At 41.0% G+C, this 19587-nt stretch overlaps 1 protein-coding gene across 1 annotated transcript; it reads right to left on the minus strand.

The window, feature by feature from the left end:
* Positions 1–1981: 1981 nt before the first annotated feature.
* Positions 1982–9261, minus strand: LOC131193197 (N-acetylmuramoyl-L-alanine amidase-like). The gene is made up of 3 exons (XM_058173142.1): positions 8904–9261; positions 4140–5028; positions 1982–2172 (listed from the first exon to the last, which is right to left on the minus strand). Exons 1-3 carry the CDS (start codon positions 9001–9003, stop codon positions 2124–2126), a joined length of 1038 nt encoding a protein of 345 aa, XP_058029125.1. The 5' UTR covers positions 9004–9261; the 3' UTR covers positions 1982–2123.
* Between the last annotated feature and the right edge of the window lie 10326 nt (positions 9262–19587).

Genomic DNA, 19587 nt, shown 5'->3' on the forward strand with positions numbered 1-19587 from the left:
TGACCTCAATACCAGGGAAGATTCTGGAAAAGATAATCAAGCAACGAATCACCAAACACCTAGAAGCAAACAAAGTAATAAACAAAAGCCAACATGGGTTTGTCAAAAACAGATCATGCCAGACTAATCTTATTGCATTATTTGACAAAGTAACAAAATTAGTGGACCGGAGGAATACTGTCGATATAATTTACTTGGACTTCAGTAAAACATTTGATAAAGTAGACCATAACCTACTACTAGATAAACTAGAAAAATGTGGGTTAGACATCATCGCCAGCAGATGGATCTGTAACTGGCTGACCAACCGCACTCAACATGTAGTCCTTAATGGAACTGCATCTACATGGAGAGAAGTATGCAGGGGAGAACCCCAAGGCTCTGTTTTAGGCCCAGTACTCTTCAAAATCTTCATCAATGACTTGGACGAGGGGATACATGGGGAACTCATCAAACTTGCAGATGATACCAAGCTGGCTGCAATAGCCAACACTCCACAAGATAGGCTCAAGATACAGAAGTATCTTGACAGACTTGATTATTGGGCACTATCTAACAAAATGAAATTCAATAGTGAAAAAAGTCAGGTTCTACATTTAGGCAAGAAAAACAAAATGCCAGGTACAGTATACTGTATGTGGTACCTCACTCAGTAGTAGTAACTCTGAGAGGGATCTTGGAGTCCTAGTGGACAACCATTTAGATATGAGCCAGCAGTCTGCAGCAGCTGCCAAAAAAGCCAATGCAGTTCATAAACAGAGGGATAGAATCAAAATCACATGAAATGTAAATAGCACTTTATAACGCCTTGGTAAGGCCACACTTGGAATACTGCATTCAGTTTTGGTCACCATGATGTAAAAAAGATGTGGAGACTCTAGAAAGAGTGCAGAGAAGAGCAACTAAGATGATTAGGGGACTGGAGGCTAAAACATATGAAGAACAGTTGCAGGAACTGGGTATGTCTAGTTTAATGAAAAGAAGGACTAGGGGAGACATGATAGCAGTGTTCCAATATCTCAGGGGTTGCCACAAAGAAAAGAGAATCAAACTATTCTCCAAAGTACCTGAGGGTAGAACAAGAAGCTTTCAACAAATGTAAGGAGAAATTTCCTGACAGTTAGAATCAGTGGAACAACTTGCCTGCAGAAGTTGTGAATGCTGCAACACTGGAAATTTTTAAGAAGATGTTGGATAACCATTTGTCTGAAGTGGTGTAGTGTTTCCTGACTGGGCAGGGGGTTGTATCAGAAGACCTTCAAGGTCCCTTCCCACTCTGTTATTCTATCCTATCCTATTTTATTCTATCCTATCCCCTTCTCTCTCTCAGGCTTGCCCCACAGAAGCCTCCCGTATCCTATCCCCTGCTTGCTGCTGTGAAAGTAAAACTGAAACTGAAACTCCTCTCCTCTGCTTGTGTTTTGCATTTGCAACAAATTTCTTTTCAGGTGGGGAGGAGAAGTAGAACTCCTTAGCATCAGTGCGCGTTAATAATAATATAGGAAATACTAATGCTCTGATGGTCATTTTGAAAAATCCTTTCTTAGTGAGCACCTAGAAGCTAAGAGAAACATACGTGGCAAATTTCAAGTTTGTAGGCTTTACAATTCTGGAGATTTTGTGATTACAGTGTGAGTGGTATATGTATAGGATTCATTTTTCAAACCAAACATTGATAGAGGAATGCAAGACAACATGCAGATGGATTATCTATGCTCATCTTTGATCTATTAAAGTTTGTTCAAATATAGAGCTCTCCAATGTAATTTGAACAGGGAAGAACTTTTTCCTTGGGTTAATTGGAATTTTGCTCTTCACATTTTGCTCTACTGTAAATGCAGTAAGCAACTTTTAATAGTCTAAATATAAAATACATTTTACAATATGATTTGATAAAATGCTATTAAAATGTCCAGCTAGTTTGTTTATTGGAAATGCATATTGCATAAAGACACTCCTACCTGTAGCCAATGTCATCCCAACCACGGTCATCTTGGTGGAATCGCTGCATACTTCGCATGTCAGCTGCACATGAGGAGAAGTTTTGGCATGGCTTAGAAGGGGTGCTGGTGTGGTGGATGTAGACAAATCCCAAGGGTAGCTTAAGTTGAGTGGGTGTTCCTTTATAAGGACGAGCCCCCCATATGCACCGTGGGATTATGGCAGGACATTCTGTAGAGGAATGGGGAGAAAAACATCAGAGCTGAAGGGCAAAAGAGGAAACATTGCAGCATACCAGAGAGCAGCTTTAGTGCCAGGACACTACTGATAATGCAGTGCCTACTATCAAATTACCCAGTATATTATAGCAAAGTGGTAGCAAAAATCCAGAGATGAGCAAGAAATTATAAATATTTATAAAATCAAATATGACAGAGACAGTATAGATAGGAAGACTTCCAACTACTATATGTTTAACAATGTGAGAAGTTGCCCTTCCCAAATCATATTGAACCATAGACAATACTTTTTCTCCCAGTACATAGTCAAACTATGGATATTGTTATCTCAACACCTGGCTTCTGAACTTGACAGCTTAAAGTGAAACCTGACAAATCCAGGGAAGTGAAGGTGACAGAAGCCCACTTTAACAACCTTGCCAAAAAGGCACTAAGAGTTGTCAACCTAATTTTGCGTAGCTTCTTCTCTGGTAATATTGTACTACTAATTAGAGCATACAAAACATTTGCTAGGCCAATTCTTGAATACAGCTCATCTGTTTGGAACCCACACTGCATATCGGACATAAATACAATCAAGAGAGTCCAGAGATATTTCACAAGAAGAGTCCTCCACTCCTCTGCTCACAATAAAATACCTTGCGCCACCAGACTCCAAATTTTGGGCTTAGACAACTTAGAACTACGCCGACTTCAGTCTGACCTAAGCATAATACATAAAATTATCTACCAAAATGTCCTACCTGTCAATGACTACTTCAACTTCAACCACAACAATACACGAGCAAATAATAGATACAAACTCAAGGTAAACTGCTCCAAACTCGATTGCAGAAAATATGACTTCAATAACAGAGTGGTCAATGCCTGGAATGCACTACCTGATTCGGTAGTTTCTTCCCCAAATCCCAAAAACTTTAAGCTTAAACCATCTACTGTTGACCTCACCCCATTCCTAAGAGGTCTCTGTAAGGGGCATGCATAAGTGCACCTGCGTGCCTACCGTCCCTGTCCTAATATTCCTTTTTACTTACTCTTTCATGTGTCCAAATTATGTTTATACTTTTACCTGTTATCTTATATATGATTGACAAAATAAATAAATAAATAAACAGTGGCACCTGTTTCTTACAGATAAGCAGTATACACAGTATCAGGAGCAGGAGTAAAATGTACTTATCTTTCCTATCAGCTTGCTGATGTGCATGCTCCATCATCTGCGCATGCACAAAGGCTTCTGCACATGCGCAGATGGTAAAAATTGGGATGTGATGACATCCCGGTTTGGGGGTGGCAGAGCCTCCTGCTGTCGGCGCTACCAGCTCTCAGAACCACCTGACACCAGTGCTACCGGCTTCCAAGAGCTGGATAGAGCCAGCAGCATTTCACCCCTGATCGGGAGTAATGTGTTTCTCAATGCCGTAAGTGTGCATAGCACGAGACATGCTTGCTCTCGTGTCCTGCTTGAGAGTTCCCATTGGCATTCTACCTGCAATAGAATGAAGACATTCTTGAGCATCTTCTGTCAATTAGCCAACCTCAACCTCCCCCCACTTTCCCCAAGTAAGTGTATAACCCTCAGTGAGACACAATATGCTAGACTGAGTTACTGTGTCAGGGAATAATAGTAGGACAGCAAAATACTGTGATGGCTTAGAAAGCATATTGTGGCAGGTGGTGGCTGAAAGCCAATATCTTTTCATTAGCTCCACAATGTCTACATGGATAGCTCAAGAGCCTGAGAAGAGGTTTCATTTAACTAACAGTATCTGTTTACACTGTAGGGACTGTTCTTCACATGTCATGAGATGTTTGCTTAGAATGGACTGTAAGAAGAGGGGGGTATGTAAATATTGCAAATAAGTAAAATAAATGACCGCACTTGAACTAATTACCAGCAATAACTGAAATGATCATATCAGGATGTCTATTTTTCTAACAAGTGACATACCTACATACATCGTCATGAACTCATCAACAGCTTGTTTTGCCAGAAATGTCAATTCCTTGTCTGTGATTCCTTCAAAGAGGGAGCTGGCTTCATTCATCTTCCAGAGAAAGTGCAGAGCATTTTCTACCTGCTCCTGTAGCTTTTCTTTACTCAGCAGTGCAGCAAAAAAATTTCTGCGGAAGTTGCTCCGCATCTTTTCTTCTCCATCCAGGCCCTTAGAGCCATAATAGTCATTCAGGAGAACGCTGATATTGGATGATGGATCAACCTTCTTTATCAAGTAAGTGCCCAAAATAAAGCCATCCATTGCACCGTTGATAACAGCATCAGGCATATATGAGGGAGGACCCATTAAGGTAAAAGTACAGGGTTCAGAAATACTATCCCAACAGCCATTTGGTCCCAGGGCTACCTGGTTCTGCTTAGAGTAAAAGAAGAGGAAAGTCATTCCAAGATCCATTGAAATTGTGCTGGAAATGAGGGGATCCAAAGAAAGCCGTGATTCTTCTCCAGAACTGTTTGGAGGATCAGTGATCAAAGGTTTCTCAGGCAGAGTCAACTCATTTTTCATTTTCAATCCAGCTGCTATTCCAGCAAGTAAAGGACTAATTGAAACTGTGGTTCCATCAGGAGTTAAGACTACACCATGTTCCACTTGGGAGCCATCAAGTGTATGATTCACTAGATTTTTTAAGAATATTCTCTTTGCCTTACTCAAGTAAGGCAAGTCCAAGATCCTGGAAGTCATTGGACCAAGAACAAACTGACAAATTTTACTCTTACAAAACTCCAATTCCTGATACAGCTCTGCCATAATTAGGTCTGGGGTTCCTTTCAAGTGGAATTCCACATCGTTCAGAATTTCAATCACAGTGTCCATATGGAGTATCAAGTTACCTGAAAACAGTAGGATTCAGATATCACAGTTAGAGTAGCAAGCAGTGAGTGAAAAGGGGCAACTAAAGCATATGGGTTACGTACTCTTGGATAGAAACATTATGAATGAAATTGTACTTGCACAAATAGCCGGAATATCTGGCCAATAACACAGAGAGAAGCATAATTTGAAATGGATCCAGGTGTTTTATAATGACAAAATGAAGCTAAGGCTGATGATATGGTGGACTGTGGAATAGAAAGAAGTGAATTGTTCTGTTATGAAACAGCCATTTGTGTCTGCATGTGGATTAAAACTAGAGGATTTCCTGACAAATTATTTCTCTAAAAGAAAAAATTAATGTCCAGGCAGCAATCAACTTTAATTTCCATCCCATCACACACTTTCATAAAATAAGAGAACATATTCTTGATAATGAACATTTCTGCCATTAACATTTCTCCACTCAAACTGGAATTTCTTTTTTTGGTTAAATTTAATCAATAAATTGATAAATTGAACTTCACCTGCTAAAACCCAAACATGTTCAATTCACAAAAAACCTTAACCAAGGTTTTTTTGTGTGAAAGAAAATGTTTAAAAAAAAAAAAAAGGAGTAGTGCATATTCTCAAATGACAAAATGATATTTTTACCCTAAACCTGCTTACATATTGGATGTCTATTGCCAAATTATGCCACATTACTTTGCTCAAAACCTCTGTGATTCAACTGGTATTAAAGGGAAGAGAGAAAATCTCATTGAACTGAGTAGAATTTACTCTGTATGCCTAATTATATCAGACTATGAATTATGCTTTTGGGGGTTCAATTATGGGTAAGACTTATTTGAACCATCAAATACAACAGTCATAGGAAATATATCTCAATGTTTTTTTAAGCAATGTATTTCTGGATACCGATTGTGCTTCCAAAATATGCTTTAACCAGTGCGTGGTTATGGAAGGTAATATGGTGTAGGTCTGTAAGAGTTAAGAAGTACAAGTCTATCAACCAAGATTTATCTGCCTTACTGGTGAAAACTTACTGGGTGACTTTGGGCCAGTTATATCCAACCTACCTTACAGGATTGTTGATACGAGCAATAAAATGAAAGGAGATACCTCCTCCCTCCATGTAAGACCTGTTTTGAGCTCCTAGACAAAAGGTATATACAAAATAAATGGTAACAAAACAGCCAGCCATATTTTAGCCTAGCATGTTCTGCAAATCCAACCTGTGCAGTTTAGTTTATGATTCATTGTCTTATGCAAACTCATCTAATATAAGTATAAGCTATACAATAGTTCCTTTTTCCATGTAACAATGCTATCAGGATTGTTATTTCATTCAGCCACCTCAAAATAAATCAGTGGAAAGGGAAGAGCTGATCGCAAAACAGTAAACTTCCCAAATGTCCCCTGTTCCATTGTACTTGCTCTTTGTCAGTATGCCCTACACTTCAGCATTAAGATAAGGCATGGATGGGATAGAAAGACTGACCTGAATCCAGAGGTCAAGGGCAGCCTAGGCCAGGTTTTCCCAACCCAGTGTTCTATCTGATTACAAACGCCTCTTCTCTAGCTAACATGGTGGTTGTTGTTTTTTAAGATCTAAGATTCAGCATATCTTGAGTAAGCTGACCAGACGTCCCGCTTTTGGTGGGACAGTCCCGCTTTTGGCAAATTTGTCCCGCGTCCCGCAGCTTTTTTAAAAAGCCCCGCTTTTTCCTGCGGAGGCAACATCTTTCAAGACACGTGGACTTCAACTCCCAGGATTCCCAGCCACGGCTTCCCGTGCTGCACCACGATTGGCTCCCTCTGGCCTCCTCTCAAAAGAGAGCTTTGCCATTGGTTGTGCAGACGGGGCACGCTGGCAATTGGGCGTTGCTAGGGAGACGGAGGCATGTTCCTGCTCTGCCCGGGCCCCATTAGACTCTCCTGGCGCCGGTGGACGAAGTTCCCTCAAGCCAAGCCCGTCCCAACGGTGGGGAGCAGCCGAGCCCTCATAACAAGGTGGCTGCGTGGGAAGGCCTGGGGGTGTCGCTCGGTTCCCACAGGAGGAGGAAGGTCTCCGCGCCTGGACTGGGCTGCGAAGCATGTGTCAATCGACTCGGCTTGCTGTCCACCCAGCAGGACTGTCCTGCGGCCGCCTTCCACCCACACAGCGCCAGCCTACCCTAACCCATCTGGAGAAAGAGTGATGATGGAGAAAAAGAGGGGAGCAGAAAATGATGAAGGAAAGAAAGAGAGATGAAGGGGAGAAAGGGGGGGAGAAAGATGAACGAGAGAAAGAGAGGGAGGGAGAAAGAGAGATTGAGGAGAGAAAGATGGAGAGAAAAATGAAGGAGAGAAAGAGAGATGAAGGATAGAAGGAGAAAGATGAAGACGAGAAAGGGGGGAGAAAGAGAAGGAGGGAGAAAGAGAGATTAAGGAGAGAAAGATTGAGAGAAAGAGAGGGAGGGAGAAAGAGATTAAGGAGGGAAAGAGAGAAAGGGGGAGAAAGAGATGGAGAGAAAGAGGGAGGGAGAATGGATTTGTTCTGGTAATTGGTTTAACAAGCATGGCACTGAAAAAGTGACTTATGACTGTTTTTTCACACTTAAGAACATTGCAGCAAACAGTCATTAGGGCAAAGAAACTATGTCACATGACCACCTGGACATGCCCACCCGGTCACATGAAGCACCACAGTTGTGACATGAGTGACATGGTTATTAAAAATGCTGCAACAGGGATAAATGATGACCGGTCATAAGTGTGAGGACTGGTCAAAAGTGTGAGAACTTGTTCAATATCACTTTTTTCAGTCCTCTGGGTAGTCCCTATATGTGCATAGGGACTACCCAGACTGCTGAAAAAAGTGATTTCTGACAGGTTCTCACACTTTTGACCAGTCTTCACACTTATGACCGGTCATCATTTATCCCTGTTGCAGCATTTTGTGCTTAGGGACTACTCGGAGGACTGAAAAAGTTATTTTTGACCTGTGCTCACACTTTTGACTGATCCTCACACCTACAACTGTCCTCACGTTTTACATTTTGCACCCTATCTTGTAACCGTGGTGAAGAGAAGCAGTTGTGAAATAAGTGACATGGTTGTTAAAAATGCTGCAATGGGCATAAATGTGAGGATGGACATAAGTGCGAGGACCGGTCAGAAATTACTTTTTTTAGCCCTCTGAGTAGTTTCTATGCCTTAGCCAGGGCCACCCGGTCACATGAGCAGCTAGCCACGCCCACCCAGTCACATGACCACCAAGCCACACCCCAAAATAAGCCACACCCACAGAATCGGTACTAAAAAAATTAGAACACCCCCCGCCCCCGGTCAATGGTGTCCCACTTTATCAATGTTAAAATCTGGTCACTATAATCTTGAGGGGAAAAGCTGATCAATGGAAGAGCGGTGGGACCTTTCCAGGGTGAATCAGACCATTGCCTGGAATGCTGCGGTCAAAATATTGTAGTATAACATAGAAAAATGAAAAGAAGAAAATGATACATTTTCATTTTCCTAATATGCATATGGAACCATGGTTGGACTCCTTTGCAGTCCCCCCCCACCACCATCCTTAGCGCTTCTGCCCTTTTCCAGCTGTTTATTTATTTGTTTTGTTTTTTATTAAATTAATTTGCCACCCATCTCATGAGAGATGATTCTGGACAGCTTACAAACATTAAAGATAATAAAACAGTAACATAACACTGCTAAAAACAGGTTGGGGGGGACACAAAGCACACAGGGAGAGGTGGAGTCTTTCCTAATCCAATCCAGAAGGGTTCCCCGCTTGGGGCTTCAGGCCAAATGGCAGAGCCAGGTTTTCCAGCCCTTGCAGAACTTGCTTTTTACCTAAGCAGTTTGATGAAAACACTGTATAATTAGATTAGTCTACCTGCAAGAGAACGTGATCTGCTGACTCTAATGTTACCTGCATGGGCTGTGCTGAGACAAAATTCCATCATTGGCACAAGTCCCAGCCATATCAGGAACATCCTGTTGGTGGTGTGAAGGACAACTTACGATTATGGCACCTGCAAGGCAAGGAAAAGGAAAATGAGGAAGGAAAAATAAATAAAAGCTAGGGGGCTGGGCCACACAAATAGTTCAAAGTCCAATCGGGAAGGCAGCCTGATCATTGGACTCTGTCCCACATTATTCTGGGAATCTGCTAAGAAAGCTGGTAGGCCAGGAATGTCCATCTCTTTGCTGGGACGGAAACTCCTGAGGCTTTGTGAAATGGTGGTGTTCCCGTTCAGAGTTTCTGCAGTCTGCCGAGATCTCAGGTTGAGCCAGGCTGCATTTTGGAAACAGGGAAACCAGCTCCTCCCTCTCCTGTCATGACAGGGGCACAACTTGTGCTGCTGCAATGTACACACAGACATCCAAGCAACTGCTTGAGTGCACATATGCACACCCAGGGAGTTCATTCTTTGCTAAACTTTAATGTTGTGTATTAAACAATTTTCTCCTCTATGTGAGATCTGTACTGAATTTAGCCTTTCTTCTCAAATTAAAGTGCCAGCTGGGACCCAAGGCCAGTTGTCAGTTTAAACTAGTATAGCAGCTGTGTCCTTTCCTTTAAAATGTTGACTTTTCTTATATACACTTTGATTTCAGATTAGTTTCCTGTAATACTTGGGTACAGGATTGTCCTTAATGAATTCCTTGTAGCTATAGATGGCCTACATCCACCTAATTTTTTTGGTCAATTTTTCTGCAGTTATGGAACAACCCTCCCCTTGCACTTTTTGATCCATATTGTCCCTTGAGATTATAAAAGGCTTTATTTGGTGAATTTCATTTTGTTTTTATTTTCTTTCGAGAATCAGAGGAACTATAATGCAACATCACTAACATGTGTTGCATTGGCCAAATGTGGTCTAAATGAGCTTCAGAAATGTTGTCATCTTTATCTTAGAACTAGATGCCAACTGAAGCAGCTACCCCTCCCCCATATAAAGAATAACAGAGTTTGAAGGGACTTTGGAGATCTTCTAGCCTAACCCCCTGTCAGGCAGGAGACCCTATACCAGTGTTGGCGAATCTTTTCAGCACCGAGTACCGAAATGACTAGCTGGCCAATGCACATGCGCTCCCCAGAAACCAGAAGATCATCTTCCCAGTGCGCACATGTGCACCAGGCAGCTGCTCTTCCAGTTTCTAGTGCTCCCACACATACAAAGACCAGCTGGCTGGAATGCATGCGCACACCGGAAACCAGAAGAGCAACCACCCAGTGGGTATGCATGCGCTGGGAAGATGATCTTCTGGTTTCTGGCGCATGCATGCGCACTGGCCAACTGGTCTTCCAGTTTCTGGCATGCATGAGCATACAAAGACCAGCTGGCCAGTGCACCAGAACCTGCAAGAGCTACGGGCCTGAAGAGATGGCTCTGCGTGCCACTTCCAGCACACGTGCCATAGATTCGTCATTAGGGCCCTATAATATTCCAGACTAATAGATGTCCAATCTCTTCTTATAAACCTCCATTCATGGAGCATCCACAACTTCTGAAGGGAAGCTGTTCCACTGATTGTTCTCACTGACAGGAAATTTCTCCTTAGTTCTAGTTTGGATCTCTCCTTGATTAGTTGCCATCCGTAACTTATTTCTAGTCCTGCCCTCAGGTACTTTGGAGAATAGGTCGATGCCTTCTTCTCTGTGACACAATGTCGTGTCTCACTCCTCCACTGACGGCCGGGTCAGGGAAGTCCGTATCAAGCGTGCCTCTGCAGCTCTGCCAAAGTTCTATCAGAGTTCTCAAGGCAGTCAGGAGACCAGGAAGTGACTTCAGCAATCCAAGTTACACTTTGCCTGACTCAGAGAATGCCAGAAAGAAGATCCTTTATATAGGCCATGGGGTGTGGCTCCATGACTCAGCATTTATCTAGGCCTGCCCCTCCCTTCCTTTTGCTGACGTCGCCTCTCAACTCTCCGGAAGCGAGGATCTCTCCAGCCTCCAGCTGTTGGCAATCCTAGCTCATGACTGGCCTCACATTCTTCAGGCTCACATGCTGTGGGGGAGGGGTTTAGTTGCTCCATTTGCCTGGGCATGGTGCCAGGACTGGGGGCTGAAGGCACGTCAGGCCCTTCGTCTTGCTCGGCCTGTCCGGGCATGGTGCCAGGGCTGGGGCCTGGAGGCATGCCAGGACATTCTTCCGAACTATCAGCGTCCAGCAGGAGATAAGAGGGGCCCGGCTGCGGCAGGGGGAGCGGGAGAGGGAGCGGGCGAGACACAACATCCCTAATCTTCTTAGACACACCCAATTCCTGCAGCTGTTTATCATATGTTTTAACCACGAGTCCACTAATCATCTTTATTGAACTTCTCTGCACTCTAGAGTCTCAACATCTTTTTTGTATCATGGTGGTCAAAACTGGATGCAGTATTCCAAATGTGGTCTTACCAAGGCAGTATAAAGCATGCGTCTACAAACTTGGCTCTTTTAAGACTTGTGAACTTCAACTCCCAGAGTTCCTCAGCCAGCTTTGCTGGCTTTGCTGGCTGAGGAACTCTGGGAGTTGAAGTCCACAAGTCTTAAAAGAGCCAAGTTTGCAGACCCCTGGTATAAAGCAATACTAACCCTTCATGTGACCCTGATATTCTCCCTCTTTCTCTTCTGTACCACTAGCAACACCTAGTGTTCTTATTTATCCTATAAAAGAATTAGATTTTCCTGGGGCCTTCCACAATTTCATGGTGCTCCCCGAATGCTTTCCCCTGTGTCAGAATCATAGACGGAGATGGATTCTTTCTTCACTTCCTCCTGAAGGAGTTAAAGAAATTCAAGAAAGGACCACAACACAGATATCCCTAAATAGGACTGTTACTATGTCACTGAGTAAAGTGAAGTAGGACTGTTGTAGTGTCAACTGATCAAAGTGAAATGTAAATAGCTTTCTACCTTCTAAACTTTTAGATAATAGAATAGAACATTTTGTAATAACGGAAGGTCATTTTGCTGATTGCACCCTGATTGCTGGGCTTTATACAAGTAAGATCATACTAGCTTTTCTGAATATTAAATAGAACTCATGAACCTCTTTGATTTACGGTAATTGAGCAACCAAATGATTACTATAAAGTCCAAATGAGTTCTGTGTGGTATCTTCTTGCTTTTTGTTTGCAAAAGTTCACATAGGTTAAAACTCAGTGTCTGTAATAAGAACTTTATGATTCAAATTCAGTCATATTTAATCATAATCACAATAAATACTTGGAACTGATATTAGTTAATTGATTGCAATGGACTTATTCTATACTGAGACTGAATCCGTGCAAATACAATTCAAATTATTTTGAAACTGATAATGTAATGTATCTAAAAAGCAATTCTTTTACCCATGTTGACCAATGAATGATAAGCATGAAAGTCTAGCTTTAAGGTGAATCCACCTAGTCTTTTAATTCCAGTGGGCAGGTGCAATTCAAATCTGGAACTAGTAGACTGGTACTCTGCACTAGGTTCCCTACTTCCATTTTAATGCCAAACAGTACTTGCTCATTAAATTTACTCTCCATCCAGTGTTTCTTTACACCTGAATGTCTCCTAGCAAAATAAATAAAGCATAATTAAGTAAAATTAGCATAACATATAGTTATATAGAGAGAGCCATGGTGACACAGTGGTTAGAATGAAGTACTGCAGGCTCCTCCTGCTGACTGCCAGAAGTTTGAATCTGACTCTGTAAACTGCTCAGAGAGGACTGTAAAGCACCTCAAATATGTCTGTCCACATGACCATTGGAAAAATGGAGCTATTGTTGGCAATAACAATTAAGCAGGCAGCTATATACAACATCTGTGCTTCAACAGCAGAATATTTGTTATTAGGAACAGCCAATCAGAGTTCTGATTTACTTCTCTGTAACTCAGAAGTATCTAACTTCCTAGTGCTGGGAATTCAGGGACCTATAATATGATCCAATAAGATGTTCCCAGATAAGGGAATTCTAGTCTACAGAGTGAATCCCACAAGTGATTAAAAAAGGCTCTATTTCCAGATCACAAATTTCTGAGTAGTGGAACCAGCAGTATCTGATACAATGTTCTCCACATTTTTCCTTTTCATTTCTAAGGCAGCACTATAGTTAAAATCATGATGTTGTACCATATGTATTTGTTCTTCATAGGTAAATGATATTAACTCCCTAGTAACTAGGAATTTATGAAGAATTGAATGTATCTCTCATATGGAACATTTTTTTTCCAGCAAGTGTGGAAATTTCTGTTTAGAGCAGGGGTGTCAAACTCGATTTCATTGAGGGCTGCATCAGGGTTGTGTTTTGACCTCAGGGGCAAGGGTTGATGTGACTGGGGTGGGCATGGCCAGCTTGATGTCATTTGTGTGGGGCATCTATGGTGGCCCAAGCTCTCTGCCAGTGAAAGTGGGCTCCAGAGCTCCATTTTCAGCTGCGACAGCCTCCTGCTGCCATCTGCCAGTGAAAACAAAGTTCAGGGGGATGCACATGGCCCTCCCGAACTCTGTTTTCGCTGGCAGAGGCACCGCAGATTGGTCCTTCACTGTTTCTAGGGCAGCCCCGTGGGCCAGATCTAAGCACCCCACGGGCCGGCTCCAGCCCCTGGGGCTTGAGTTTGACACCCCTGGTCTAGAGCAGTTGTATGTTTAATCCAGAGGTGATTGTCTCTACAAAAATAAAGCTCTATCAAAGACAGAGATTTCCAGAGCTCTGTTTTCTTCTGTGATCACTGTTTTGTAATATTTTTCCCATCAGGAAGCACACCTACCTTAAATATAATAGCAACTTTGAATTTCCCCTTTGTTTTGGCAGCTGAAACAGTCATAGTCACCCCTTCATTCTAGAGTTCTACAATATCTTTATGTTCCAGCATCATAGTTTGTGACCCATGTATTTCCAGGATTATTTCACAGGATTGGAATATATAAGTTTTGCAATATTGTAATCTGAAAGCTGATCTCCTTTGATCATAAATGCATAACCATCTGAATTGGTAATTTTATGACTTATCTCCCTGCCCAGGTGTGTTTGCTTGCTTGAAAGATCTATGGTATATTAAAGGTGAAATGTCTTGTGGGTTACTTAAATTCTCCCCAGCTGTTCAAGGCAAGCAGTAACTGTTCCTTTAAGCCTGCAGGTAATCCTACACATAGCAGTTTAAATGACTTCAAAGCTAGAGTACCCCTCAAAATTATTCTGTGTCTTGGTGATAGAAAGACTGTCTTGTTTCTTAGTTCCTTAGTTCCATCATGAACGATGTTCATCACCTGTGCCCATTATTTGTGACATCATTTGTCTAATGGTTGGCATTTTTACAGTTTTGGGGCTAGAAGAGGGAATATTTCCTTAGTTCCTAAAGTTTGAGGGTTGTCATAGAGAGGAGAGGGTTGATCTATTCTCCAAAGCACATGAGGGCAAAACAAGAAGTAACAGATGGAAGATTATCAAAGAGACCTAGAATTAAGGAGAAATTTTCTGTCAGTGAGAACAATTAATCAGTGGAATGGCTTGTCTTTAGAAGATGTAGCTGCTCCATCACTGGAGGTTTCAAGAAGAGACTGGACAATCATTTGTCTGAAATGGTATAGGATCCCCTGCTTGAGGAGGGGGTTGGATTAGAAGATCTCCAAGGTCCCTTTCAACTCTGTCACTCTGTATTCTGCAATTCTGTTCCTAAAGATAGGGTTTGATACAATCAGTACCAAAGATACTGTTTAATATACACATGTCCAAAACATGGGTAGAGGCTGCCCGAAGCCCTAGACAGCTAGTAATGTGTCCCCACAAGATTGTCAACTTTTAACATTATTATGTGCATTTACAGATAGTTCTTGACTTATAACCACAATTGAGACTAAAGCAATACAGTTGTTAAATGAGTTTTGCCCCATTTTATGATCTATCTTTCCAAATTTGTTAAGTGAATCACTGCAACTATTAAATTAGTAACACTGTTTATATTTGTTTCAAACTATACTGATTAAATTAGAGAAAAATTTCTTCGAACAATTAAATAAAATCACATCAAAATTTGTTTGGTCAGGGAAGAAACCTCGTATCAAACTCAAAATATTGCAAGATAGCAGAAGTAAAGGCGGCTTGAGTCTCCCAAATTGGAAGCTTTACTATCAGGCTGCAACGCTAACATGGCTTAAAGAATGGATTCAACTACAAAATAAACAAGTATTAACGATAGAAGGCCATGATCTCCAGATCGGTTGGCATAGTTTTCTCTGGGATGGGAAAAATAAATACCATACATATTTTCAAAGACACCTATTAAGAAATGCCCTTTTACAAGTTTGGGAGAAAATTAAGAAAGATCATTATACAAAAGTCCCAGTTTGGCTATCAACCATGGAAGCAATATTATACCCAAATACAATGGATTTGAGTAAAATGATAAGATATGCAGAGCTACTCAATGAAAAAGGGGAATTAAAATCAATTCAAGATTTGAAACAACAAGGATTAAACATGGAATGGTGACCATATCTACAAATAAAAACCAGATTCAAGAACGATCAGGAGCAATATGGTATACATAGAGAACAATTGGATATAGACAAAATTCTATTAGGATCGGGGGGGGGGGAAATGATCACAAAAACTTACAATTTCCTCTTAAAATACAAAATGGAAGATGAAACAGTAAAAGAAACGATGATCTGTTGGGCAAAAAACTTCGGGCATAATATATAATTAGAAAAGTGGGACAAATTGTGGGATAGAAACTATAAATTAACAATGGCAGTAGCCTATAAAGAAAATCTGTATAAAATGTTCCATAGATGGCATTTGGCACCAGTGAGATTGGCCAAAATGTTCCCAAATTTACGACCAAATTGTTGGAAATGTGGGTATAAGCTAGGCACATACTACCATATGTACTGGATATGCCTCAAGATAAAAAAAAATTGGCAAAAAATCAAAAATTGGCTAGACTAAAAATGGAATTTAAACCGGAATTCTATTTATTAGGAATAATTAACCCCAAAATAGACAAATCTTTGCAATACTTAATACTTCATATATTAACGGCAGCAAGGATCGCTGTCGCATATGGATGGAAACAAAACAATGTTCCAGGAGAGGAAATAATAATCTGAAAAATCTTACAGTGTGCAGAAATGGTGAGATGATGCTAGAAATTAAGGAAAGGGAAGAGTTGGAATACTACAAAGTGTGGAATAAATTATATGATTGGTTAGAAAAAAGAAATCAAAATTATAAATTGGAATGTTAACCTAATTAAGTTAAAATTAGAAAGTGTAAACCATTGAATTGTTTTAACCGGATGAGGACGGATTGGTAAATAGAAACCAATGTAAATATAAGCATGTAGAGCAGCGGTTCTCAACCTGTGGGTCGGGACCCCTTTGGGGGTCAAATGACGATTTGCCAGGGGTCGCCTAAGACCATCAGAAATATGGGAAGTATACTTGTGAGTTGAAGAATCGCGCGCCAGTGGTTGACTTCACAAGCCAGCTGCAGGCTCTTCAAATCGCTAGCCGAATTCAGCTTCAGGCGTGATCAATTAAAAAAGAAAGAAATCTTTGCTCTGATGTCTCCCTCTCAAGCCAGCTGCAATCACTCCCAATCGCTAGCCTGGCTTCAGGCGCAATAAACTTAATAGGGGAGGAGTCTCCGCTTTAATGCCTCCATCCTCAAGGCAATCGCAAGCAGTTCAGATCGCTAGCCAATATGGCTTCAGGCGTAATAAATTCAAAACGAAAATAATTTTACGGTTGGGGGTCGCCACATCATGGGGAATTGTATTAAAGGGGTCGCCACATCATGGGGAATTGTATTAAAGGGGTTGCAGCACTATAAAGGTTGAGAACCACTGATGTAGAGGAACGAGTAAATAAGAACAGAGAATATATATCTCTGTTTGCCCCGATAGGGCAAGCTGTAAAATATGTAATGTTATGTCTGTTATGTGTTTTTAATGTGTTTTTGTTTTTTGTTGTATTTTTCTTTATTTTGTTTTTAAAAATTAAAAGTTTAATAAAAATTATTTTTTAAAAAAATTAGTAACACTGTTTTTAAGTGAATCTGGCTTGGTTCCCCATTGAATTTCCTTGTCAGAAGGTTACAAAAGTGATTACATGACCTCGGGACACCATAATCATCATAAATATGAGCCATCTGAATTTTGATCATGTGATCATGCAGTGATCAACTGCAACACTTGTAAGTGTGAAAAATGGTCATGGGTTGCTTTTTTCAGAGCTGCTGTAATTTTGAATGATCACTTAATGAATGGTTGTAATTGAGGACTACCTGTGCATATTTTAATTATACATTTAATGTATGTAGATAAGACAAAAATTTTAATGCAAAAATACCAAATAGATTAGAAATTAGTTTGAAGATTGTTTTTGTCTAAATGTCTAGCCCAATTTTAGATTTTTCATTTTATTTTAAACATTCAATCCTATTTTTTGCAACATCTGGAAAACAATTCTGAGGAAATTGAAAGCTTGCAAATTCTTTGGGGATAATGTGGTTGACTGAGGTCATCCAGAGATTGGGACACAAATAAAATATAATTTATACAGAGATGACACCTACCCACACACTCTTTTCCAACAAAGACTTACCCAGGAGAGATGCGAAGCAGTGGCTACTTTAAAACAGGGCTTCCGTGGGCTAAGCTACTAAAGAAAATGCATGCTGATACACAATCTAACCCAGATGAAAACACATTTTATAAAAATTTGTCTGACTTATTCTTAGATGGCAGAGGAGTTGCATGCCTCCTAAAAAATCCAGAATTTTTTTTTATTATTTCCAGTCCTGTGGGATGTTAGCAAAACATAGGTAAAGGAACTCGGGACTCCATTTATTTGTCCAACTGGCCTGCAGCAAGTAACTCCACGAAAACTGGGAAAAGGAGACTAAATTTGTTGGGAGGGGGAGGAAGTTGGCAGAAAAAAAACTGTGTTTGCTGAAGAGAAACAAATCTAGAAAAAAAATCCTCCAACACATCTCTATGGAACAGACCACTCAGCAGCTGCTCACAATATTACTGGCTCTTCCATTCTAACCCCTCTCCTCCTTCCCAGTCATGTGAAATTTTTATTAACGGGTTGGAAAGAGTTCCAGGAACTGTATGCTTTCCCTGCCTTGTTGGTACAGCTTCATTACTAGAATGATCTCACAGGCTCAGAAAGCCCTGTATCTCCTTAGTCCATATGTCTGCATAATACAGCTAGTCCCTCACTTATGACTGATTCCTTAGTGACGCTTCAACGTTCTAATCAACCTGAGAAATGGATTCATGATCCAGATCCAGAGTTCTGACCATCACCCTCTCTCGGCAGTCATGTGACCACACTTTGGACAGCCACATTTATGACTGTTTGCAGTGTCCCAAGGTCACTTGACCGGATTTTACAATAGTTTTGACAAAAATCAGCAGTTATTTCTAGTTTTCAGCAAAACTGCATCCATAGAAAACCATTGGTTTGCTTAATGACCATTGGGTTTGTTTTACGACTACATTTGCTACATTTGCCTTAAAACCATCATAAAATCAGGTCAGCCACATGACCAAACCATTTTACTACAATTATGATTTGAGACTATAATAGGCAGGTTTCATTATGGTTGTAACTCAATGACTACTTGTAAGCAACAGAGAAAAGCTGCATAAGATAACATTATGTTACATCCTGCATTGGATATCAAGTAGTGTTCCCATAGTCTCAGTTAAATGTGGCAAATTTGGCATGTAGAATCAGAAAGACAAAGATTAGAAATTCTTTGGGACTGTAATGAAAGACTTAGACTGAGAACAGCAATCTGGTGGTTAGCGCTCTCTCTGGATGCCCACCCCAGATGTTCCTATAGAAAAATGAACACTCACCTCCCTTCTGAAAGCGACAGATTCACTGCTGTTTGCTTGGGTTTCCAGAGATCTTATATAATCCCCTGAATTACACAAGCAACTTCCCCCTTCTCAGTACAGATGCTGTACCTGTTGTTTCTGCACCCTTGCCAGGCTGGTTGGCTCAGTATCAATCAACAGGAGCCGCCCAGAGGAACTCAGCCCTGCTCTTTGACTTGGTTGACCTTTGAAGGGAGATTCCTTGAGTGCTCAACACAGGGATCTGGCACAGTTCTGCTGGGACTCACAATGAGGGCACCAGGAACAGCTATGCAGGAACTTGCTGGCCTATCTGGAATTGAGATGGGTGTGTCAGGCCTATCGAGTGTGGTGGAAGCTTGGCTTGCTAGAATCCCCCAAAGCCACGTTTGCAATCAGGATAGAGAAGGATTCTTTTTGATGCTGTGTTTGATGCTAAAAAGTACCCTACCCACTCCAATATTTTAATGCAGGTCAAGGCATTACCTGCCTTCCTTCTTCACTAGCTCATAAATATTTCTGTGTTTTGTGAGGAACACCTTTCTTTTTCTCCTGATTCCTTGTTCTTGGGTCCTGAAACCCAACTAAGTCACAAACTTTATTTTCAATGTTGGTTAAAGGCAGTGACTGTTAATTTAAGGAAATTAAACCTTATCTAGACCATGGATGTCCTTTGCTGGACAACTGAACTTTTTAAAATACAATTCCAGCTCTAGCATC

The sequence above is a fragment of the Ahaetulla prasina genome, chromosome 2 (assembly GCF_028640845.1).
Source record: "Ahaetulla prasina isolate Xishuangbanna chromosome 2, ASM2864084v1, whole genome shotgun sequence".
NCBI classification, from domain to species: domain Eukaryota; kingdom Metazoa; phylum Chordata; class Lepidosauria; order Squamata; family Colubridae; genus Ahaetulla; species Ahaetulla prasina.

Excerpts from the sequence above, each read along its gene's own strand:
- LOC131193197 (XM_058173142.1), bottom strand. The coding sequence starts at position 9,003 with ATGTTCCTGATATGGCTGGGACTTGTGCCAATGATGGAATTTTGTCTC. Across the intron at positions 5,029-8,903 it reads CAGATCACGTTCTCTTGCAG|GTAACTTGATACTCCATATG; the intron begins GTAGACTAATCT and ends TACTGTTTTCAG. Across the intron at positions 2,173-4,139 it reads GTTGATGAGTTCATGACGAT|AATGTCCTGCCATAATCCCA; the intron begins GTATGTAGGTAT and ends ATTCCTCTACAG.